At 45.4% G+C, this 25,247-nt stretch overlaps 1 protein-coding gene across 1 annotated transcript in view; it reads right to left on the reverse strand.

Annotated features, from left to right (window-relative positions):
- The window catches only part of LOC8029005 (transmembrane anterior posterior transformation protein 1 homolog), a 43,970-nt gene extending 24,205 nt beyond the window's left edge, over positions 1–19,765 (reverse strand). Inside the window, exons 1-5 of the mRNA XM_029975415.4 lie at positions 19,557–19,765; positions 18,652–18,782; positions 13,241–13,362; positions 9,935–10,124; positions 4,306–4,441 (exon numbers count right to left, since the gene is read on the reverse strand). Coding sequence (XP_029831275.1) covers positions 4,306–4,441; positions 9,935–10,124; positions 13,241–13,362; positions 18,652–18,782; positions 19,557–19,668 — 691 coding nt within the window. The 5' untranslated portion in view covers positions 19,669–19,765. The remainder of the gene's footprint in view (positions 1–4,305; positions 4,442–9,934; positions 10,125–13,240; positions 13,363–18,651; positions 18,783–19,556) is intronic.
- Between the last annotated feature and the right edge of the window lie 5,482 nt (positions 19,766–25,247).

Consider the following 25,247-nt stretch of genomic DNA (forward strand, 5'->3'; position numbering starts at 1 on the left):
GGACGTGCCACGTTTGGGACAAAGGCGGCGGGTAAATATAGAGGCTCGCTCCAATGCTGCGCACAAACATTTAGGAAGCATTATATTTTGAGCTCAGTGTATTGCGGTGATGCTCACGCCACACGGCAATGCCGCCTCAACCTGCGTTGTAAGCACACCGTGCACCGACGAACGCGAGAACACACCAACGAAAAAGTTGTGCAAGAGCCTGCTCTGGGTATTCCTTTCGTCAAACGCCGTTTCATCAAATAAGTTAACATTTCGTAAAATGCCGTTTCATTGAATTTCATATCACTGATTTTGGGATCATTACAATGCTTTCAACAGGTTTCACTCTCACTTCCGAGTTTTCACGCTGCTGTGAAATTCCCAGAAATAGAATTACAACCCAGGCAACGTTTTCACAAACATTTTGGTTACTGAATCGTAGAACTTCACTTCACTAGGTATGCGACTGACCGTTCTCAGGTAAGATAAGCGGTTGTTCTCAACCACACCCTTTGTTTCCTCTCTATTTGTTCACGCATGAAACGAATAAGATTCTTTTTTGCTGCACCTATTTTATTTTATGTTTATCTGTTTACTTGCGTTTTCATTCTATCCTAAGAGAGTAGCTTCTCCTCTAAGAACAGGTTAAAAAGCCGGCAGGTCCACAATTCCGCCGATTACAAAAATAAACAAATGAGAGCGACACATTCTTTTTTTTTTTTTTCATATGCCACGAAGACAGGTTGTTGCTCAGCTTAAAGCTTGAAATAGAATTAGGCTCTTCAAGGGCGAGGATACACCCCTGAAAGAATGCACCTTAGCCACTACACCCCATGATTGCACGATTTATAAAATGTCAGGTCTGTGGTCCCGTTTGTTATCAGCTAAATTAACAACACTAGTCATCACTTACCACAAACAAAAAATAGAAATTAAAGAAGTAGCAGAGAGAATGAAATGTCTAATTATTAGTTCACCGCACCGTAGGAAAATAAAGTTTATAAATTATAATAATTCTTATAGCACTGCTGTCCTTCCAGTGTTAAAAGAAAATGTTTTCCCAGATCAAATATTTCTATTGCTCAACTAGGTGGTTTTCATTGAAACAGCGTTCAATGACACGGCCGGCATTCAATGAACTGGCATTCAATGAACTGGCTTGGATGATGCATTCGATGTAACGGAGTTGGATGAAACAACGTTCGATGAAATATTTGTCGTGGGTATGTGAGTGACAGACTTTGCGATAGTGAAGTCACGAGCATTGTGTGCGTAAAATGAAACTAATTCAAGTTTTGAGCTGACACGTATTTCCTGAGCAGCCATGCTAGATGTGTTCGAAAAGATAGCCATTTTATACTGTCGAGACAGGTTATAACGAAGTCGGTTATAGACCCTTTAAGGCAACATTTCATGGGCGCCGCCATCTTGACGTCACGTGACCCTGCCGCCATAGCCGCCCTTCAGTTTCTCGCCGTTCCTCCGCGTTGTGTGCTGCACCGGCCACTGCCGGAGCTTTGTTTTCGCGTTATTTTACGTTCCGCGATGAAATTGCGTGTCTTCTTTAAGTCTTTTTGATAATTTGGGCTTTCATTTATTCATTTGATATCTATATTTCAACATAGCTCTTGTATTTTCTTATTTATGGAATGGAATGGGACAGCGAATGGATCGACGATACAAGATTATGGCTTCAGAGACCATGTAAGTTATCCCATCCTAATGTTTTTCTCGCTAATAAAGGGCAGTCAACACCATTGCGACATATGCAAATTTCAACTTACTATCCAGTCGTGCTTATCGCTGCATGTGTGCGCTCGTTTCCGTAAAGCTGAGCCTCATGTAAGCGATTTAGCGTGCGACGAGACGAGCGACGGTGACAACGACGAGAGTCAGCGACAAAGATTTCTCACTGCCGCCTGTTGCATCGCTCGGTTTTTTGGGTTTCTAGAAAATGTCGCTCACCGTCTTGGTCGCCTGCTCCCGTCGCTTCCATGCGGTTTGCCTCGTCGCGCGACTGCCCGAGCGACAGCGAAGCAAGTCACCGTCGCTTGTCTCGTTGCTCGCCGAATCGCTTGCATGCGGTTTATACTTAATATCAATGCGCCAATGGTTCAATGGTGTGTGCATAAAATTAATTGAGTATAAACCGCATGTAAGCGATTTGGCGAGCAACCAGATAAGCGACGGCGACCCGCATTGCTGTCGCTCAGTCAGTCGCGCGACGAGGCAAACTGCATGGAAGCGACGGAGCAAGCGACCAAGACTGTGAGCGATGTTTTCTAGAAATCCCAAAACCGGGCGATGCGACGGGCGACAGTGAGAAATCTCCGTCGCTCGTCTCGTCGCGCGCTCAATCGCTTACATGCAGGTCGGCTTTACGGAAACGAGCGCGCACATGCAGCGAGAAGCACGACTGTCATAGCCTTACTGTGTCAGTTGCAATTTACATATGTCGCAATAGTGTTGACTGCCCTTTATTAGCGACAAAAACGTAAGAATGGGATGAACTTACATGGTCATTGAAGCCTCAAAATTCTGTATCGTCGACCCATTCGCTGTCCGATTCCATTTCATAAATAAGAAAATACAAGAGCTAATGTCGAATTATAAATATCAAATGATTAAATGAAAGTCCTAAATATCGAAAAGGCCTAAAGCAAATACAAGACTTTAACGCGCAACGTAAAAGAACACGAAAAATAAGCTCCGGTAGTGGCCTGTGCAGCACACAACGCGGAGCAACGGTGAGAAACTGAAGGTCGGCTATGGCGGCCCGGAAAGCGCGCGAAGGGCGCGCCGACTGATGGCAGCTCGATTAACTGACTCGCTGAAAGCGTCTATAACGAAATAGCGGCTATAGCGAAGCGATCCCTATTTCCCATTCCCTTTTGCTTTTCATAATAACCGAAGTTGGCTATAATGAAATAGCGGATATAGCGAAGTGATTTCCAATTTCGTTATAACCGGTTTCGACTCTAGCTTTTCCTGAAATTATTTGCTTACACCCACACTTTTTGTGTAAATTTTGGGTGATGACTCGGGACTTTACGGTATGAATTCCAGATTCTGCATCACGCTGACAGACAAGGAAGAGGGCAGCCATTGGCAGCCAATCCTCGGCTTTGGTCGGCAAATATGTTCCCTCGTATTTGGGACCTTGTAGTTGTGTTTCGGTCAACGTCTGGGCATTCAAAACCTGTCAGGGGCCTAACAACAAATACAAAATTGTGAGATGGTTCTCCGCCTTGCAAGACCTTAAATACTAAGAGATTTTCACTAACGTGTATATGTAGCGACACGAGTAAATAAAAACAAACTGGTCTTGCATTTAGCGGAAAAAAAGAACCCTCGACCGCACTACGCTCGTCAGTTTCACAATATCATTTCATGTAGGTAGAGTGCAATGATGTTCTCGCTCTTTCCTGAGGAGAACCGCATTGAAGGGTCAGATGCTTCCTGCTCCCAAGACAAAAGTAAACACAGTAGTGCCTCTTGTGTCACTAAAATCAAGTTGTGGCTCATTGACTGAAACACACCCATAGAATTTGTTGTGTAGAAGTTTAGACAGTTAGAGGTCAGTCTGCCCCAAAGGGTACCCGATGTCTCTACTGGAGATGCAACATTTAGCAATAGAATGGAAAGGTGGGCTAGTTGGTGCACTGCTACGTAGATAGAATCAAACACAAAGAGAATGCATCATTGCTGCGAGTAGAGGGCATATGCACTTCAGCGTTCTTCCGCATTAAAGTTCAGTTGATAGTAGCACTTAGTTTGTCTCGCCTTTCTTGTCCCGTTCCCTGGGACTTTTACTTTCGTAGCGACATTTAACAGGTGCGGTACAGTCGAATCTCATTCATTCAAACTCGAGGGGGACTGAAAAATGGCTTGAATAAGGCAAAGTTTGAATTAGCGGGAGTTTCCTCCCATAGAGACGCGTAGGATGGGACCTGCATGTTAGTTTGAATTATCCGCAAGTTTGAATTAATAGAGTTTGAATGAACGAGATTTGAATGTATAACTGCCCACACACAGCAGTGACGCACGGGCACACATTGGTACGACACTAGTCCAGGTCGACACGGGTAGACGGTGAGCCCGGGATCCCGGTCTGTGGAGCGAGACTTTTCGCTCCACAGGCTGCCAAGACACTCGGCCAGTCGACTCTCAAAAGACGCCCATCAGTATGCTTCCGTAGCCACTCATCAGGCAGTGCCAGAGGTAAGCCTTGTAGCCACCTGAACACAGTGCATCACACAAGCACGAAAATAAGGGCCCAACTGCAATTTCCCACAGCTGTGACAGCAGAAAGGATACAGACGTAGCCGACAGCGAGAGCCAAGTGAGGCAGCACGCCCAAGTGCTCGCGTTTCTTGCCCCGTGGCTCGGTGGCAGTCCAGAAAAGGGCATCTAGGATGTCCTGTCCAAAGGACGAGAACAGCTTGTCTGCCACCTAGACAATGTGCACTGAGAATTAGAGACTATCCTTTGCATTCTAAACATGCATCAAAAACATCTCCAAACTCTGTAAGAGGAGACACTGCTCTTCAAGAATTTTTTGCCATTTCTCATTTAGCTTATATTCGATTCTTGCACCTACTAAAATTTCTTTGACTAAGCGCAAATATCAGCTTATGCTGACCCAATCTATTATAACTTTCTAAAAAATTGTGACTTAATACAAACATTTCATCCGCCTTCCTTTAAGTACTCCCGTCAACAACCCATGGCACAAAATACAGTGCTCGCACAACTTACATGCAATGTACAAATTATGTCTGATCTCATGGGAGCGCTGTCCTGGCAGCAGCTGAAGGAGCGCTGCATGACGCTCAAGGGAACAGCTCGAGCAGGGTAGGCCCCTCAGTCCAGGCCAAAATCGCAGCTAAACCAGAGACAATCTGTTTTCAGCAGCTGCCTATGCATCGAGGTGCGAGGAGGTAGCCCAAAGCATAGATCATTCGGCAGGCAAACTTTCTTCATTGTCCCCGGTTCAAGCCGGGGCTCGAGCAGGTGGCCTTCCCTGCTTGGATTGTTTTACGGGGCGCTACATGGTGAAGCAGTTGTTCAACTGCCGGAAGGATGAAGCTCCCATGAGATGAGACATTTGTGTGTTCCGCAGGGTTTGGCGAGCACTGTGCATCTGCATGCTTTACCAAGAGGAGGTTCATCCACATCAATTTAGCATCACTCTTAGGTTATCACATGTTGAAATCTTTTTACTAAATAAATGAGTCATCAAAGTTTTATTTCAAATTATGAAATGTTATTGCTAACATTTTTAGAAATCTTAGTCTTGGTACACTCCTTTAAAAAAATGTGGATTGCAATGAAAAACTTATTGCGAAAAAGTCGGGTTTTCAAAACATGCAAACATCCAATAATGCAACTTTGAAGAGAAAAAACTCGGTACATGGGCTCTCTCTGAGTGCAGTAACAACGAAATGTGTTGTTGGTGACTTGTAGATAAAAAAAAAGTTTAAATTGTTTTTCCCCCTAATTTTTGTCTTTCAACATTAGTATCTAAGGTGCTGTGCTGACCTATCCACTTGCACTTCTTTTAGGTATCATGCTCAACTTAAAGGGACACTGACAGCGTATTCCTGCTCGCCAAGGTTTTTATTTGTACATAACGTAGGACAACCCAGCTACCCAAAACACAACTTGCAGCTCAAAATTTGTTTCCTTCCCTCCTGCAAACCGGTCGGTTTGAGTCTCGCTCACTCACTTCTCCACGGTCACACATGTTCAGACACGCACACCAAATATAATAATGTTGTGGGTCATCGAAGGCACACACTAAATATTAAAAATAAAACGAAATATGAAACCCGTTTTTATGGATTCTAAAAAGCTGCGAATAGATCGGGAAAAAAAAAAAAGTTGCACAGTATGCCGAAAGTACTCTGTGCAATCTCAACATGGCACCGTACCGCAAGGTCACGGCCCAGACGGCTGGACGAAGCGACGGCAGAGGACGACGGGCGTAAGATGTCTACTTCAGAACTGTCGTTTGCAGTAGCAGCAAATCTATCTCACTCCGAAAGATAAATTTTTTACCGATCAAAACAATTCGAATTTATTCCGTACGACACGCCCGATTACCTTCACACGAAGGCGCCGCTGAGTCGTCGCCCATTCTCCTGGCTGAAGACACTGCTCGTCTTACGAACACAAATTGGTAAGGGCTTGAAAAATGCACAAACATCAAGCACAAACTGTGCACTTGGTGGTGAATATACACCTTTCCAAAAAACGCTCCTAGGCCGCCGCCATGTTGCTGATGCTGATGCGGCTGGTGCAACTCTCGCACCCTCTATTACCTAGAAATTTTTTGCCACTCTATTGGACTGCGAAGACCTGCTCAGCGCGGTTCTCTACCCACATTTTTGCGGTTTTACAATCAACGTTTTCTCGCCCCTCTTGAAAGTTTCCACTTAATCTTTTTTTTTTTTTATACGTGCTGCGTACCTATTTTGTGTTATCTTCCATTGTGAGAAATAAGGCTGGTGAGTGCCTGCCATTCAAGCTGTTCAGCTTTACATTCATGGGAAACGAAGGGGGTGAAGGATGTCGAACAGCCTTCGACGCGATTTTGTGAACATTGTTCTCCCCCCTTCCAGAGATAATCCGCGTAGAATGACCAGTCATCTCCAAAAATAGTTTTCTGGGTTGTGGTGGGAAACGGGTCAGTCGCGTTCGTTCCTTTGCCTTGGTGCTGTCGTGAAAAAAAGAAGTTCTCCCCAAAATGTTCCCCAAAACGAAGTCATCTGGGATTCTGTCCGATCGTCAAGATGTGATTGTCGTCGACTGTGACTGTGTTATTTGAGATCTGTCTCAAATAAATTCTTCTCGGATAATGCTGCATCGTGTGGTACATACAAGATATTGTTTGAATGTTAAAACTTGTTAAATTGTATGTCCGTGGCCTGTCCATCGGTAAACACATTATTTGTGAGCGTGAAAAATGAATACTTTTCAGTTATCTTCTGCTGCAAATTATTTTCGACAGCCAAGTGCTTTGTTGTTTGACACGCGGTTCATCGGGTGGCGCCGTCGAAACTTATCGTAAAAAAGAAAAAAAACGGCACTAACATTCCAGTCGCATTTATTCTGTTGCACGCATACCCAACAAAAATAGTTTAGTTTCTTTTTCTCTTTTTTTTTTTTTTGATTTTTTGATTTTTGAAATGTGGTACAATGCTTTCTCCATGTTCTCGGGAAAATACATGCACCATAAAACACAAAATACAGTGGGAAAATACGAGAATCTAGCCGCCAGCAGTGTTTGAAACTGCGCCTACGCAGGCTTCGCCCGTCGAAATCACAGTCCACTCGTTTAGGGTAAGCAGGGACGCCGGTGAGAGTCTAGCCTCAAACCCAGTGACTGGGCTCGAAAACGGTTTGTTGTCCCTAGGGTCGAGTGTTTCTTCGAAAGCTGTATACTAGGTGCAAATGTGGCCAATGCATGGAGCCGCCCAACTCCGAGCCTGGGGAGTACCTTTGCAGCAGGGAAATTGGCAGCAAACTTTCAGATCTACTGTCAACTGGCTGCGTTACTGCAAACGAGGAGTTCACCCTGGTGCGCTTGAACATTACAATGTTAAAACTGTCATCTGCTTTGCACGGCCAAATAAAACAGAGGAAGAAAACAAAGAAGAAAAAAAGATGCGGTTAGGTGTAGCTACGTGACTTCCGGCGAATCTTTCCTCTACATTTATTCCTCCACCCCAGTCTACATGTCGCGACCATTAACACCGTTCCGTGCTCATGTTTGGGATTTGAGCAGTTGCATTTTTTTCCTTTATTAAAAATGTAAGCGACTCTGCAGCAAAATATTGATTGTGTAGTCTTTGGACACCGTATTAAATCGCCTGGCAAAAAATAATAAATTTTTTGGAGGGCGTTAGTGTCCTTTCAACTCTGCTGTTTGTTAATCTCAAACATTTTCGGTGTAGTTTTTTGTTTTTTTTATAGTAAAAATAGGTTTCAGTTATGTCTGATTTATTTTAATGAAGGGGCTCTCAAGCAGCGTTCCCGCAAGCCAAGGAATACCTGAAGTACCTAAACTTCCACACTAGCTCGATACTCAAGCACTAAAATGTTTCTCCGGTTTGAACTAGTAAACTTCCATGCACAGCTCTGTGCTATGCATTGAAGCACATTCAGTGAAAAAAATACTTATACCAGCGATGTGCCTTACATTTTGCAATTAACTTTTTATTTATTTTTTATTATTTCTTTTATTTATTTACAGAAACAACCTGCAGCGCCGAAGCATTATAGCAGGGAAACATAAAATAAAACAAATGCAATGTCAAAAATACAATACTGTTAAATAAAAGAACACACACAAACTCTCGAATGTTAAAAAAATTTAGGATACTGAAAAAAAAAATCCTACGTCATCTGTAATAAATGCTGATGCAGGCAATGAATTCCAGTCCATTATTGTGGGAGGGAAAAATGAGTATTTTTTATAATCAGTTCGGCAAAATATTTCTTAGATCTTGTTACAATGATCTATTCTGGTTGAAATATAGTTTGCTAATTCAAGATATTTACACTTATCAATTCTAGTTAAGTTACTAAATATAGAAAATAAAAAATTTAGACAAAATTTTTTTCTCCTTAAATCCAATAGTTGCCAATTGATCTCACATTTAATTTCTGCCACACTGGATGTTCTTTTGTACTTTCCCGATACAAACCTTGCAGTACGGTTTTGAATTTTTTCTATTTAAATGGCAAGGTACGCTTGGTGCGGGTCCCACAGAAAACACGCATATTCAAGCATCAGTCTTACCAAGCAGCAGTAAGCAGTTTCTTTTAGCTTGTTGGGAGCACTGCGTATATTTCTGTTAATAAAATTTAGCATTCTACCATCCTTTGGTACAGACCGTATTACGTGACCATTAAAAGAAAGATTGCTCGATAAAATGACTCCAAGATACTTCACATGCGTGTGTCTATGTAAATGTCGATAATTAATAGAGTAATAAGATAAGGTGCTGTGGCGTTTTTTCCCGAAAGTGACGTGGACACCCTTGTCAGCATTGAGACTTAATTCACATGTCTGGCACCAACTGGATATTTTATCTAAATCAGATTGTAAAAGTGCAGAATCACGTAAATGTTCTACTCTACGATATAAAACGCAATCGTCTGTGAACAGCCTCACAGGCAAGTCAATACCTACAGCTATGTAGGTATTGAATAAAAGAGGCCCCAAGACTGACCCCTGCGGAACGCCAGATGTCACAGCAAGAAAATTAGGTTTCGCACCGTTAATGACTACGCATTGCTTTCTTTCAAAAAGATCATTTTCTATCCATTGGTAGACGCTGTTATCAAGGCCCAAAGAGTGCAGTTTACAAAGGGTGGGGCACAGAATCAAAAGTCTTCCGGAAGTCAAGGAAAATAGCATGCATTTCACTTCCACTCTCAGTTGTTGTAACAAGATCATGGTAAAGTTCAACAAGCTGAGTCACGCACGAAAGACCCTTTCGAAAACCATGCTGAGCTGGAGAAAAGATGTAGTTAGTATCTAGATATGCTACATTACTATACACGGTACAAAAATACATTTAGGTAGATTAGAAGCAAAACGAAATTATAAACACACACGGGTAAACAAAAGCAACGACTATGGCAAACTTTCCCTCCTGACTCTCGTAATGCATAGCGCAGATTTCCTAATCATTGCAAGTTTGCTAGGTACAGTCTAAGCTCGTTACAACAGACCTTGATTTTGAACGAGATTTCGGTCTGTTGAAAGAGGAGTAATGTTGTATGCAGATATAAAATTGAGTCAATAGTATGTAGAGGAAAACCAACCAAATTTCCCAAATCGGTATGTTACATCCAGTTGTAACCAGGTCTGTTGTCATGAGCTTAGACTGTATGTATATTCCCTGTTGGCAGATGCCGTCCCTGCAGAACTCACCTCCAGCATGTTGAAGAAGATGTACAGCTTGATGACGGACTGACTCTTGACAATGTGGTACAGCATGGAAGTGTCCACGTAGCTGACCAGGAAGCAGACGGCGACGAGAATGATGCCCTTGAGGAGGTCGCAGATCTCTGCTGGCTGAAGCACCCGGCTGGGAGCAGTGCCCCGGGCGTTCAGGAAGACGCTGGTACGGACAGGCACAATTGTCGGGCCTCAAGAGAAGCAAGCACGGCAGAAATGTCTGTCCTTGGCCCACAACCTCTCAATGCCCCTCGGAGACCACGAGGTTACCACAACCGAAAATGCAAGGCAGGCACTGGAGATACTCCAAAGAAAGATGCTCAAGCCGCAAAGGGGTTTCAGGTGAAACAAACTCTGGGTTCCACATCAAGTCAATGCAAAACAGGAATGTAGTACTTAGTAGTCGAGAAAAATAGTGCAAGCTTGCAGTTGTTGTACAGGAACTCGGTAGATAGCAAAAATACTTATTGAGAAAACTCGCTTCTCTAGAGATTCTACAGCATAAAGAGAACAAATCGATGCAACCACCAGCAAATAATGTCACGAGTCATTAAGAAAGACCTTGTTATTATGGACCCCATTTACCCCTTAATCGTTTTGGACGAGCCTAGCTCGTCAACGTGGAGCCGTCCCCAAACCGTTCAGTACGGGTATGGCTTGTCTGCTTTCCCTAATTCATGCACTCAACCGTTTTAGACGAACCACGCTTGCTCATGGCTTAGTTTGAAGCTCTGCCAACAGATGGCAGCCCCGAATTTTTTACAATTTTGCTCACGTTTTGTTTATGGCTTGAAACTTGACTTCGAAGCAACAAATGTAATTTTGAAGACAGGCAGTTGAGGATCAAAAATTACCCCCAAACTTAAAACTCTTAAAAAGGCGCTGACATATCAAAATCATTTTTTTTTTTATTATCGGAAACAATTGAAAACGATGCCGGGACATTATCCTCAGAATTCGAAACTTGGGGATTCAGTATTTGTAGTAAAAAAAACAATTTCCAAATGCCGAGTTTGAAGTTCCCGCGCGATCCGCGCCAGTCAGCAACGTCAAATTTTGCGATCTCCTGCGGGTCGACTTTCTTTCGCACCTCCGCTCCATGCTACAAAGCAAAGCACCGTTGCCACAGCGACCCGAAGCGAGGAGGTGAGGAGCGGAACAGAAGAGCGCCGGCAGAAAGTGAAAAACCGGTTTCTTCGTCCAGTTCCCCGACTCACCGGTCATCCTCTGCTCGAGCGCCACCAAGTTTTCCGAGGGAGGGTACAAATCCAGGAGGCGACATCACACCGACTTTGATTTTTTTGTATTTCAAAAAGAAGGGCCGTAGTGCGTTCGCAATTGCGTTAAAAAACATGTTTTAAGATTGCCGCTATTAACTGTTATAGAAATGTCGCCTACAAAGCTTCTAAATTTCATGATTTTTGATGTCACGAATCCAAAGTAGTGAGGAGGCAAAAAGTGGTAAAGAAAAACGGCAAAAAAAAAAAAAAAAAAATGCGTGCGTGCACAATGGAAAATTTTTTTTTTTTTTTAAGATTCATTTTTTTTTTTTGTGTCTGTCTGACTACAATTTGCATTGTTTTAGACAATAAAAAAAATACGACCTTTGGGGTATCAGTGCCCCTTTTAAGGAGTTAATGTGGATACCATACTACATATATAGACGAAATTTGTAGGGATGAATTGGGTGAATATGTGCATTTTTGTTCTGTTATTACAGAAAATGTTTGGGGGGAATGGAAATCTCTGTATTAATAAAACACAACTATACAAGGTTTTTTTTTTTTAAGCTTACAGATTTGTTTAAAAAGACCCGCGATAACTATGCTTTTGTGGTTTGTGCAGGTGAGTTATACGGCCAAGGGAACACAATACAGAGGGCTAATCGTATAATCAGTCGGTAATTAGGTAAGATTTGTTAGTTAACTTTTAATCAGTAAAAACAGACATCAATTCCAATCAGAAACTTGCTCAGAGTCATCCAAAACCGCTAAATCAACTATTTTCAGACAGATATAATGCAGAGGCAGCATTTTACGGCGTTCTGTAAAAACACTCGATTTGGACATGTTTCTAGGTTTTGGTTTATTATTGAAGTGCCTGCCTGCGGTCCTGCCCCCCAGAGGCTGAGACGCGCAACGCACGTGCGCAATACTTCCTTCCGTCCTACTATGGTGCCTGGAACGCGTCTCCGACTGATGTGTTTAGCGTCCTATGCTGCCCATACATCAAAAGTGGTTTCCAAGTGGCAACAAATGACGTCACAGAAGCTGGAGTGTCATGCTGTTGACTGTTGCGATCCTGGAGGTTGGCCGTAGAAATGCTGGCGAAAAGCGCGAGCGACCGCAAGTGTCGCTGTCGTCACGGCGTTTCAACTTCCAACTGCTGTAGCTTCCGTAGACTGTCACAGAGGGGAGCGACCTGCAGCAGAACAGGCGTCTACCATATCCACTACAGCTGCTGAGACACCACCAGGGCCGCGATCGGCGACAGCCTGACACTTCTATGATGTCATCAGGCGGAAATCGAGGGACCACTTTTTTGGACCCGGTAAACACACCAGTCGAAGACCCGTTTTAGGCACCGTAGTCCTACGAGGGGGGCGAGGCGGTGGCTTCGTGCTGCGATTACCAGGGAGCAGGACCGCTGGCACAAAGATGTGTTCCGATTGGAAACCAAAACCTATAAATGCATCCAAACCACAAGTTCTTAAGAATGCCGTAAAATGCTGCCCCCACCTTGTATCTTTCTAAAAAAAAATTTGATCTAGTGATTTTGACTGACCCTCACTAAGTTTCTAATTGGAACCCTATGTCTATTCTTCACTAAGTGAAAAGCTAATTAACAAATTTGACCTAATTAGCCAACTGATCGTTACGACTAGCCCCCTGTATGTCCCCCTGGCAGTATAACTCTCCCGCACAAACCACACAAGAGTAGCTTTCACGGCTCTTTTTAAACAAATCTGTGAAGCTTAAAAGAAGACACCCTGTATTCGGGTAGCCTGCGATGAGTATCAACAATGCTCAAATTCCTTGCCTACCGCATGGGGAATGCATTACTGCAAACAGTTGCAATGCTTGCCAACAGGTCTGAGGAGCCGATTCTTCTTCTTCCTACTGCCTTTGCAATTTCTCGTAAATCGAAAAAGGTCACTAGGTTGTCACAACGTACAGATCGAGAGCCCCGCCAACCTCCAACCGCCGTGACCGCCAACCGGCGAGCTTCACCGGGGCGACGGTCACTTTGCGCAGCAGGCATTGCAGTTAGTGCGCTCACCTCGACAGGGTCTTGAGCGCGTAGACCAGCAGGAACCAGAGAGCAAGCATGAACCTCAGGGGGAGTAGCGTGAACACAAAGAGGAAAGCATCCGCACACTGGAAGAATCCATACAGCATGAACTGGAAGGCAACAATGGCTGGCTTCAGTGCCCACCTTCCACACCTCGATCCTGTGAGCTCCAGAGACCCGCCGTCAGTCGGAAAACATGCTCGAGCATCTTCGCACTGGACCGAGGCTAGAGAGGAAGCTCAGCCGATGGGAGAGTTAAGTCGCCTTGTGAGCTGGTACTACGAAATACAAACCAGTACCTCAAATACAGAACATTGTCAAAACATTCTCTTTCCTTTACTACCCATTGAGAACGAGGGTGGAGGATTCTTAAAATACAGAAAAACGTCCATTCACTTCGAGACACTTTTAGAAAATGGCAAAATGAAACCCAAATCTACAACTTGCATGCTAGAGCACATGCTAATGGTGGAACCCTCGTTTCAGTATATTATAGAGTTCTAGGATGTGCATGACGACCCAATTCCTACTCGAAAAAAGAGGTATCACGAGCAAGTTTTTGTTTTTTGTTGGGATTTTTGTTTTGTGACAAATTGGCAAGTACAAATTTTGGCACTTTTCCAAACAGAAATTCACGGAACAAACTGGGCTTCCTTAACCCTGGTGCGAGAGGCTCCCCTTTCCCAAATGGCATGCACATTTTGTAAAGAGACAAGAGTGGGCAATTTCTAGTGCTGGAAGGTTGCACCTGCAACCTTGGAGAATAAAGGAAAAAAACTCTGTAACATAACCAAAGATCAAGAAAGTAACATTTTGCTTCTTTGTAAAATTGTTAACTAAAATTACAACCTGCATTCAGAAGAGGTCTAGGCAAACTCGTCGAAACCCGACCCGTTAAATGACAACTTGTCGAAGGGCAATTCATTGAATTGGCCAGTTCGTAATAGGGCAACTCGTCGAAGGAGAGTTTGTTAAAGAGGTCTTTTCATCACCCTTTTTTTCAACATGAACTTAGCCTCCATATTCAAACACAAAAGCATATTAGTGCTCCACTATTTTAAATATGCTGCAAACTGTGCGAGGGGTGCTGAATCCTCGCCTCAAAGTGACGGCAAGAACTCCCATATGCGTCCACTAAACCCCTATTGATAATGTCACAAAGGACAGACAATGAGGCAGGAGACAACAAAATGAACTAAAGCTTTAATGGCAGTAAACTTGTACCAGAAATGAAAAAAAGAACATGCGTCGAAAAAGTAGCAGCAAGCAATGGTATGTTGTCGTAACAGCTGGCTATCGCGAGAGAGAATCAGCGAATGAATCGGCAATATGGCGCCAGGGGCGGATCCAGAACTCCAATATGGGGCGGGGGGGGGGAGGGGGGGGGGCAAAAAATTTGTAAGGACAATATTCTCCCATTCTTTCGTGCGCACCGGGGAATGCACCCCTGTCAAATTGCCCTCTGAGAAGGGGGGAGGGGGGGAGGTCAATTTTGTTTGGGGGAAGGGGCGGCCGCCCCCGTCAGCCCCCCCCTTGGATCCGCCCCTGTATGGCGCTTGGCTCTTTGTTTACTCTCCTCGTCATCTCGAATATTCGACATGGAATGTTTGGGAAAGAGCTAGGGCGAGACTGACTAGACGTCATTCTGGCCTCCATATCGTTTACGCTTGGGGTAAGAGTGTATGCAGATCTCCTAGATGAAAGAAAAAGCGTATCTTCTTGATCATGCACGAGGCAATATAAGAAATGCAAGGATAAAACTCCCTATCACCTCTATGTCGTATTATTTTTCATAAAATATAACACTTTATCCCGCTCCATATTTTTGTCTCACCTTAACCTCATGGATGACTGTGTCATGTACTGTATACTAAATAGCTGAAAAGAGTGAGGAAAACTGAATGCATCGTTACTGCCTGTTTCATGCTAATGCCTTGACTGGGGTATAAAGATTAATCATGATAAATCGCTTACTATAATGATCACAAACGAAAAGGAAGTTCTTGATTTTACTTAGGAAATTTCAACATTTCCCTCAATGAAAAGGACACAGTTAAATATCTTGGAGTTGTAATATCATGGGACTTAAAATGGGACACATGTGTCAATTATATCTGCAACACGGCTTGTCAAAAGTTAGGTTTCTAAAAGAGAAATTTAAAAACACTCAACGCTAGAATGTAAATTAGCTGCTTATAAGACCCTAATTCGACCTTCATTGGGATATGCAAGCCTCGAGTAAGATCCCCACCAAGAATGCTTTTCAAATGCAACCAGTAAAATCAAAAATTGGGTCTCCCACAATTCATTTTCTCAAAATATAGACACATGGAAAGTGTGTGACCGTCTTGCTTAAAATATGTGAGTTGCAAACATAGGAAATGAAACCAAAAATTGCCCAAATAAACTTTACGCATCAGCTATACCCCGGTTACCTCAAAATAAATTCGGATCAATATTTAAAAACATCAAACAGCCACTCAGGTCGAGGTAACCCGACTAAAATTGTAGGACCGTTTCAGCAATAATGACACATTCAAATATCCATATTTCTTTCAAACCATAGAAGACTGGAATTCACTACCGGAAGAAACAGTCCCAAAAACCGATCTTACTAAGCGTTTGACGCATGCGTGACGCCGCCATAACTTTAGTTCACAGGAGGCAGACGGCCGTGCATGCGAGGGTTCGTGCCGTCTCGTGCTCTACACACGCAGAGCACCAGCGAGGTTGTCGCATGTGCAGAAAGACTAAAGTTCCCACAATGCATTGCGGCAGCGGTGGCGTAGTCAAACTGGCCGGTGAGATCGGTCTATTACTGAATCGCAGTTGTTGGCCTATAGCCTGACTAAGCACTTCCATGATCTAAACTCTTTTTTATATGTAGTACAAAATTAAGCCTCGTTTATTCGAGCGAGTGTTGTGACTTTGCATAGCTATGGCATTTTTATATCCTTGTACTGAATATCTCCACTCATGATCTGTTATTACATGCGTTTCATGTGGTGTCATTATGTATTTTTAATTTATGCTGCGCACACAGTGCCATTTTTTTTAAATTGTTTGTACCCTGCTTGGGCCTGCCAAAAGGCTAGCGGTATCTCAAATAAAACAAATTAAACGAGTATATTTGCTCCTCTCTTTCTTTAGATAACTTAATGGCCAGTGGTGTAGCCAGAAATTCTTTTCCTTAAATCCCCCCCCGCCTATGCCACTAGCCAGCATAATGAATAAGAGTGAGAATAATATTAGATTATGTTAAAGGGAAGCTACGGAGCTTCTTGAAAAAAATGAGCTAGAAGTGAATTCTAGCGTATTTTTCCCTCGTGAACCCGAATAACAAAACCATTTGCCGCGCAAGTGTTTGTAAACGCGAGAAAAACGCGAAAGATAGTCGCTGTCCGTGACGTCATCGACGGATCTTTTGGCTTGCCAATGCTAGGGAGGCGGGGCTTCAGCCCTATTTTCAAATTGCTCGTATGGCTCTCCGGTGCGTGGCATTGAAATATGATTTTGATATCTGTTATTCTAAAGGCCAAATGAACGCAATTCAAGCGTTTTTTCTCAAAGGTAGAAGTGCCCTATCTTCCCTTTAAGTATCTGTGGAGAAGCCATCCAGTGATCCCTGTTAGGCGAACCCTTGAATCATCCAAGTACCAGCCCATATTTGAATGACTCAAGGTCAAACGTCTTGCACTAATTTTTGCATTTTAGATAGGAGGCTTTGCTCTGACAGATGCTTTGTACATGATGCAATAAAAAAAAACAAAGAAACACAAACTTGAGGTCAAGATATCTAAAAAGGAGAAAGACAACATTAATAAAAACAAACTTTTCTCCGCAAACTATTTTAACTATTTTACGCTGGTTGGCGAATGACCCTTCGAAAGGTTGCCCTCTCTGCAAACTGGGCTACGACGAATTGGACCTCTACGAGTCGATCCAATCTCATTCAGAAGATACTAAACTTTAAGTCTAGACCTAGTCGACACTATGAGCTGATGGGACTGATCAGAGTGTGAAAAGTGCACCATCATTGTGTTCGTCATGTTTCTGTACATGTTCTATCATTGCTGAAGCAATCATAAACAGAAAAGAACCAGGGACTTGCGCTTTTGACAGTTTGGTTGGTCCCACTAGCTCATAGCGGCGGCGGCGTCTGGACTTAAGCAGAAACAGTGTACAGTACCAAATATGAACTTTGCAAACCTCAATATGCATGCTACCACTGAATAAGTTCTTTTCATCAGAGAGGCTTGGGAGCAATTTTAAGATGCTGCTTGTTTCCAGAATGCTACTTGTTAGAAAATCACTGCTGTCACCATTTTCATCCTTAGACACTCGATATTTTAAGCTAATTGCTTGATATATTAGTGAAAAACCCAAGACTGAGGTAATGACAGACGACGACAAGGAAGAGAAGGAGAATGTCTTTGTCATTACCTCAGTGTCGGGTTTTTCACTAAAATGTTTAATATACACCAGCTCACTTGCGCCCTAACATTCTGCTCATTAATTACTTGATACGCCCAAATGAGTGAAGTGTCCGTAAACAAATGCTCACATGCAAGCGTGCATATTTCATAACCAGATACATAGTTAATGCATGTATATCCATCAATTTAGATACCACTTAGAAGCACCCTTCATGAGACGTCTTATCCGAGCCACTCTCACTTGCTCTTGACGAGGGGAACAAATTCAGTCGCGCATCAACGGCATCTCTTGTAACGTACATCAGCTATGCATGCATTGCTCAACAAAGCGAAATAGACCAGTAGAGCGCGTGGCCCTGCGCAGGTACACTCTAGCGATCACCCAATTGACAAAATGGTGGAGCCTTTATGTTACTCTAGGCTAGAGTAGCTCTAAACGTCTGAGTAACTGCACACTCTTAGAGTGAGACTATCCGCTCCACTGGTCCATTTCAACTCGTTGAGCACTGTATGACCCATGCGCGATATCAACACTATGAAGACATCATTTCAGCCAGTAAGCTGCATATGCTCGAATGTAAGCACATTCTCACGTGCTTAGCACGAGAAAAAATGTAAAATGTACAGAAGGAATTGGCAAGCGGAAAGAACCAATTGCAGCAACTCTCGTTTTCCAAATCATGCATGCCACAACATTAACTGTGCCAGAAGCGATCACAGATGCCGACACGCTCCCCGTGTGTTGCAATAGACCCTCTTTAAAAGTCCGCGCTGACACCTATCCGCCATTGCTTGCTCACATGTATGTACTGAAAACGAGCGCTGTATCAGCACTCAGCAAGAACTCAGATCCCATCATGCGCTTCATGAGCAAGCAACGGTGACCGTCAATGTTGCTTGATGGACTTTTGAAAAGGTGCTATTAAACAAACCCCCAAAAAACCAAAACAGAAAAAGACGCACCTTTTCTAATTCTCTGGGAATTTTGAAGAATATGTAAAACTTTTCTCTCCTATCTTCGTAACGCTGCTCGTCATTTTCTAAGTAATACCCTCTTCGCAGCTCCCCATAGAGGTATTCATAAAGCGAAGCACCTGCAATTGAAGACAAGCGGCATGTCGCTCAAATACACATTCAGAAACGCTTTGAGGGCACCCCAGAGAATTCCAATGGGCACCCAGGTGATGAGGAAACGCGAGGTAACATCGTTTGCAAAAGGGTTACAGCGCTGCTGATATCGCCTCACCGAGTCCATGTGGACTCCAACACTGTGCAAACACTCATATGATCCCAAGGTCACGAAGCCCACTCCAAGCCACAATGTGCCACATGTGAAAAGAAACCACCTTCTTGCTCTACGTAACTGCTGCGTGCATCTTGCAAATTATGAGCCACGTGCAAAGTGCCGGGCTGGCCTTTCACTCTCTTGGCGGTTTAATCATTGATAAACGACTCATCCGGTAATCGAATGAAAACGGAGATCCGCAATTAGCGTCCGCCATGGGCAAGACGCGCTCAAAACAATTGCAAAGTCATGGAAAGTAAGCGAGCGAGGCAAGTCCTTATGAAAAATAATCCAACGGAATAATCACATCGTTTTATTTCAAGCATCGGAGATAAGACATAGATAAGGGTATCTAGTCTAGGACTCTCCGAATCACGGGCGAAAAGATGCCCCGGCAAAAGTCCTGCAAGTAACTTGACATTGTGAAACTACCCGGTACTGAGGAAACAATAAAGCTGACTTCGAGAGACGTTTTCCTTCTCTTCTCTTGATGTCAATTTTCTTATTTCCTCAGTCATGTTCAGTATACACCAGCAGCTCACTTGCGCCCTGTTTCTTACGCACTGTTCGTTGAGAAACTTACTCGTGCTTCGTCCTGTATTTTCGCATTCGTTTTCTGGTTGACCATTTGGCGACACCGGCTTTAACTCCTCGATTTTACGACTGGGACTGGCATAGTTTGATGTGTCAATCATTCTTTCGGAAGAAAATACCTCCGGGCTCCGCTATTTCGGCTGCCTGGCTATTTCTGCTACTTCCTTATCCGCCATCTTGCTGCTGGGCTGTATGGATGGATGGATGCTAATCAGAGCCACATACGTTATAACAGGCGGTATCTTGCGCCATCTAGCCTAAAAATAAAAAAGTATGATTTTATGGTCTCCGAGATCCCAAAGCGCGCGAAGCCTTCGCGCGCGCCGCTACGCGCGCTTCGGGATTTCGAAGGTTATGATGATTTTATACCCTGAGCCGTCCCATTCCAGCGGAGAGGGAGTAAGCCAAACAAGCCAAAGTAAGCGGAGAAAGAAGAGGAGGCGGCGTCTCTCCGTGTGGAGGCGCACTCAACCCAGGCATCGAATTCGCCGTTTCAGTGGTTTCAGCATGGCGCCATAGAGCAGAGTCCAAGAGAAAGTCGTGTTACGTCGAGTTACTGCCGTTTCTGCTTACAGATTTTTTGTGTCTTGTGGTAGAACGGTGAACAGCTGCTTTGGGGAAGTACGTAGACAAGTTGTGATGTTTATTTAATTTGAGATATTCATTCGGACACTTCGGACATGTGGCGGCTAGCGCTACAAGCGCGCCTTCTGATATAGTTGACTGCAATCTCTAGCGCGTATAAAGCTTAAAAAAAAAAAAAAAAAAAAAAAAAAAACATGCTTTGTACTGTGGGATTTGCGGCCCATCATCGGGCAAAAGAACCTGTGCTCCGCGCCCGGCGCGCAACGTGCGCGCGACCCACGCTCGAGGCTCGGGGCTCGGCGGTCGGTTGGCTGCCACCAGAAAGTAAAGGTGTGTTTTTTCGGAGATCCGCCTCGTTGGTCCTTCTTGCGGGTGAGCAGTAGCACCGAACCCTACAGTGCATAAAAAAATTTAGGCTTCCCTAAATAAAAGGAATCATGCTGCACTTTTTTATTATTTATTTCCGCACGTTGTTTGACATAGCTTATGAATCTTGAGCACGAGGTTCGTGCTGTCCTTTTAATATTTGTTTTATATTTATTACGCAATTCTTGACGGTCATATTGCGGTGTTTGATTTTACTAGGAGTACCTTTAAGCCGGTGTCACACTGCTTAGAAATTACACAAAAGACAGACTGTATATATCAGTCACCACGATATCGGTGGCTCAAATGCAGACTTGTGCCCGTTACTTCAAAAAAGTAGTTAATTACAGTTACAATTACTTGGCCTAAAAAATAATGGATTACCGTTACAAATTACTCCCCGTAAAAAGTAATCGATTAATTACTTCGTTACTTGATTACTTTTGCGTTATTCCAAAGGAACACAAACAAGACACACTAACTAATGCGTGCTTGAAGGGAAAAATTTTGGGCCCTATCAAAATTAAAACAAAAATAAACGTATTCATTACCTTCTACCCAATATTTTAGGTTAATAATTTTAGGAGAATGAATTTATAAAGTTTTAAAGAACTTGAACAGGTGCTGAAGATAAACGAGCCTTGTGTTGTCCAACCGTGACAGAACTAAATCCCATGATCATGCGACGAATGCAGTTGGGCGGTGGAGGCACGCACAGCGTTCGAGTTAATCCGAGTTTGGCGTCGGCGAGCTTCAAAACACGATTTCCCCGAAGATATGTTTTTTCTACGTTTGCTGCATGTTGCCTATATAGGGGCTGGTTTACCTACTACACCGTGACCTACTAAAACTGACTGGCTGTGAGACCAAGATGCGGTACTTGCGTCTGGGTACATTTCAAAAACTGCAAAGAGTCCTCCTTGATGAAGGTTGTTATCCGTCCGAATGGGGCCCACTTGACCTTCTTCCTGTTGTGTATTAAAGTTCTCGCACCCCGGTCCTCACCGAGGAGTCGCGTATATTGAGGTGGAACCACGCGTCCGGAGAGCACCGAACCGGGCGCGTGTCAGGTTTCGTTTTCGCGTGCCTCGCGCGCCTGTGGACTCTGCGCCCCGCGAGACCGCGCGCGCGTCCCCGCCGAGCGTTGGAGCGACCCTCCACAATGTAATCCCGGCCAGCCACAAGGGCCGGATATATACTCTAATAAAGTTGCGTTTTTACGTATCAAGGACTCAACACTTCCTTGATCACCAAACTTTTCACAACCAAGACGTCACACAAAATATTAATGCACAATCTCTCAGCTGAACTGACTTTCCCGTCTAGAATTGATTAAAAAAAAGCCCAATTTTCAGTGGGCAGCACGCTTCCATGTCAATTCCACGCGTTTACAGGCGGCTTCACAACTGTAGTGTTGAAGTGAGTCACCATCTATTCTCAGAAAACTCGGGCTGTGTTTCCGTTTCCTAAAATTGCGGTCTAAGTTCCCGCAGGCCCAATCCGCTGATGAGAACCCTAGCATCCTCGGGGTCAGCTTGGATGTCCCAAGCCGTTTTGTAGTGCTCCCTGACCAGCAATCCCTGCTGTCGAAGGTTACTGTTTCAACTGACAGGAGGGTTGATGCTAGATTTTTCTTTGTTCCAATGAACTGCCGCCATCGCTCCCTCATATTTTTGCCCTACGGATCCGCTAGTGTGAAGTCAAGCGGCAGGAGCCACATAGCTACTTGGCCCAGCCAGTATTCAGCTTTCACAGCGCTTCAAGGATGAGCAGGGTCGAGGTCTCATCAGAGGTCGGCATTTTAGGTCGCCCTCACTCACCCTCACACTCACAGCCACACTCGCCTAAGCCCCTCACTCACCCTCACAGGTACACTCACCTTCAGCTTCTCACTCACCCTCACCCTCACAGTCACACTCACCTTCAGCCCTTCACTCAGATTCACTGAACCTCACGGCCCTCACGCACTCACCGCCCTCACGGCCCTCACCGCCCTCACGGCCCTCACGCCCCTCACTTACTCATGGCCCTCACGCCACTCACCGCCCTCACGCCATGCACTCACCGCCCTCACGGCCCTCACCACCTTCACCGCCCTCACGGCCCTCACGCACTCATAGCCCTCATGCCACTCACCGCCCTCACGGCCCTCACGCCACTCACCGCCCTCACGCCCCTCACCGCCCTTGCGGCCCTCACACCCCTCACGCCTCTCACGCACTGATGGCCCTCACGCCACTCAGGCCAGCTTCAGATGGGGCAATTTTGCACAGAAACTTTACGTCGCAACACCAGCAACACGGGCCGCCCGCGATCACACGCAGCAACCAATTGCTGCAATTTGCTATCGTAATCATAAAATGTAATTTTTCTTGCACTATTTAGGCACAATTACGCGTTATAAACGTGTTTTTATGCATTTAAATCTGGTTAAGAATACTAATGCACCTTTCTGAAACAGTTTATTCTCAAAAAACGATCGGTTTCAAGCCAGAACTAAGTCTTTCGGTGTCATCATCACCGGCACGAGGTATCACGTGAAAATTTTGCGTTCCTGATTGGATGCAGCCGCTTCAAACGTATTCGTATTGCTCCGAGTTGCTTGCTTATTTCGAGCCGAACCCGATCTCAGCAATTCGTGTCGATCTAGGGAAAGCTAGAGAACAACCCGCCATTAACACCAAAATTGCTGAGGAAGATGCTCGATCTGAAGGGGCCTCACGCACTCACCGCCCTCACGCACTCATGGCCCTCACACACCTCATGCACTCACCGCCTCACGGCCCTCACGCCTCTCATGCCACTCACTGCCCTCACGCACTCATGGCCCTCACACCCCTCACGCACTCACCGCCCTCACACCACTCACACACTCATGGCCCTCACGCCACCCACCGCCCTCACGCCCCTCATGCACTCATGGCCCTCATACCCCTTACCGCCCTCACCGCCCTCATGGCCCTCACGACCCTCACGGCCCTCACCGCCCTCACGGCCCTCACGGCCCTCGCGGCCCTCACGGCCCTCACGGCCCTCGCGGCCCTCACGGCCCTCACCGCCCTCACAGCCCTCACGGCCCTCACTCACCCTCGCACTCATGAATTTTCCTGGTTCAGAAACTCACTCACCCTCACCTCACCTGTAAAGATGGGGGGGGGGGGGGTGAGTGAGGGTGAGTGAGGGCCCTCATGAGTGAGGTTTGCCGAGGTATGGGTCTCATTAGGGCTGTCACTGTGTTTGCGGGGTGAGCGTCTGTATAGGCGGAAACAGATCAACAAGCAAAGCACGGTTTTGTTAAAAAAAAAATGTGGGGGAACAAGGCGCGGAGGAGTGGGGAGGGAAGGAGGGTAGAGGAAAGGGGGGGGGGGAGAGGAAGGAAGGGAGCGGACGTATGCACCACGGTCGCTCTGTACACGGTCCCACTTGACACGAACCCCACGCCACGGTTTTATGGTCCATTCGTTTTCTGCTCTTTTGTAAGCTTGAAGCAGTCCGTTCGTTTTCCAAGAACTCGAAGCCTGTTGCCTTTCTGTAGAGGGTCGAATCCTCCCAGCATGGGCTGACCGTACGAACGAGTCGAGAAACGGTCTCTGACTGGGCTGTCGTGCTTTCCGCGAATTCCTTTCCCTCACCAGCACATCACCAGAGTCTTGTGGTACCATATGCCAAAAAAGCGAAGGCCATTGCATCGCCCTTCTTTCCCTCTATTTCTCCCTTACGCGGGACGCGTGTTGCGCACGAGGCCTCCAAAGATGTCGTCTCTCACCCCGCGCGTGAGGACCCGCAGCTTCTTGTCGTCTGTGGCTCGTGGGTGGGCACGGGCGCTCAGGCGGAGGACATCTTCTACGAAGCTTGTGACGCTTTCGTCGGGGCCCTGCGTTCGAATTCGGAGGAGATCTTCTGCCTTCTCCCGTCGGTGTAGGGTGGCGAACGTTGGCTGCAACTCGGCCACACAGATGTCCCACGACGTAAGCGAAGCCTCGTGATTCTCGAACCAATGCCTCGCAGTACCCTCCAGCGAAAAGTAGAGGTTCTGGGGGCACTGCTCCGCAGTCCACCCGTTGTGGCGCGCCACACGCTCGTAGTGCTTGATCCAGTCTTCGAGATCCTCGTGGATCTCGCCGTGGAAGGGGGTCGGCGTACGGGGAGCGGCGGGCAGGTAGACGACGGCAGGAGCGGCGGGGGTCGGCGACTGGTTGGCCATCGTCGGCTTCGTTGGCTGCTTGGTCCTGGGCGGCAGAAGTCCGAATTCCGGGTGTAGGCCTTGGGTGCGACGACTGAACCGGATTTCGGTAGTGCCTTCGTTGGTTCTTCGTGGGCTTGGCGTCGGACTTGCACTGCGGGCCCTCGGAGGGGTACGCGGCAGGGGCATGCGTTACCCCGCATCTCCACCAAAATGTCACGGGTGGGGAGCAAAAACAATAAATAAACAAGAAGAAATAAACGTTTAATGTGGCGAACTTGTGCCAAAAAATATAAAGCTACAAAAGGTAATAATAAAGCGTCGCGAGCGTCGAAGTCGGCGTGACAGCAGAGTCGAACGCTGGGGCGAGACTGAATGCAGATCGCCACGCGGAGCCCCTTATGTACACGTGTGGGCTTCTGGAATAATCGGCGTAGAAGGTTCGGCGTGTAGAACATTCCGACCTCGAACAAGCAACATGGTTCTCGGATTTACCAGAACATTACTTTACAGAGTCAACAAAAATATGCCTCCGCGGCCAGAAAT

Source organism: Ixodes scapularis, unplaced genomic scaffold (genome assembly GCF_016920785.2).
Source record: "Ixodes scapularis isolate PalLabHiFi unplaced genomic scaffold, ASM1692078v2 PGA_scaffold0__279_contigs__length_252992795, whole genome shotgun sequence".
In the NCBI taxonomy this organism is placed as follows: Eukaryota; Metazoa; Arthropoda; class Arachnida; order Ixodida; family Ixodidae; genus Ixodes; species Ixodes scapularis.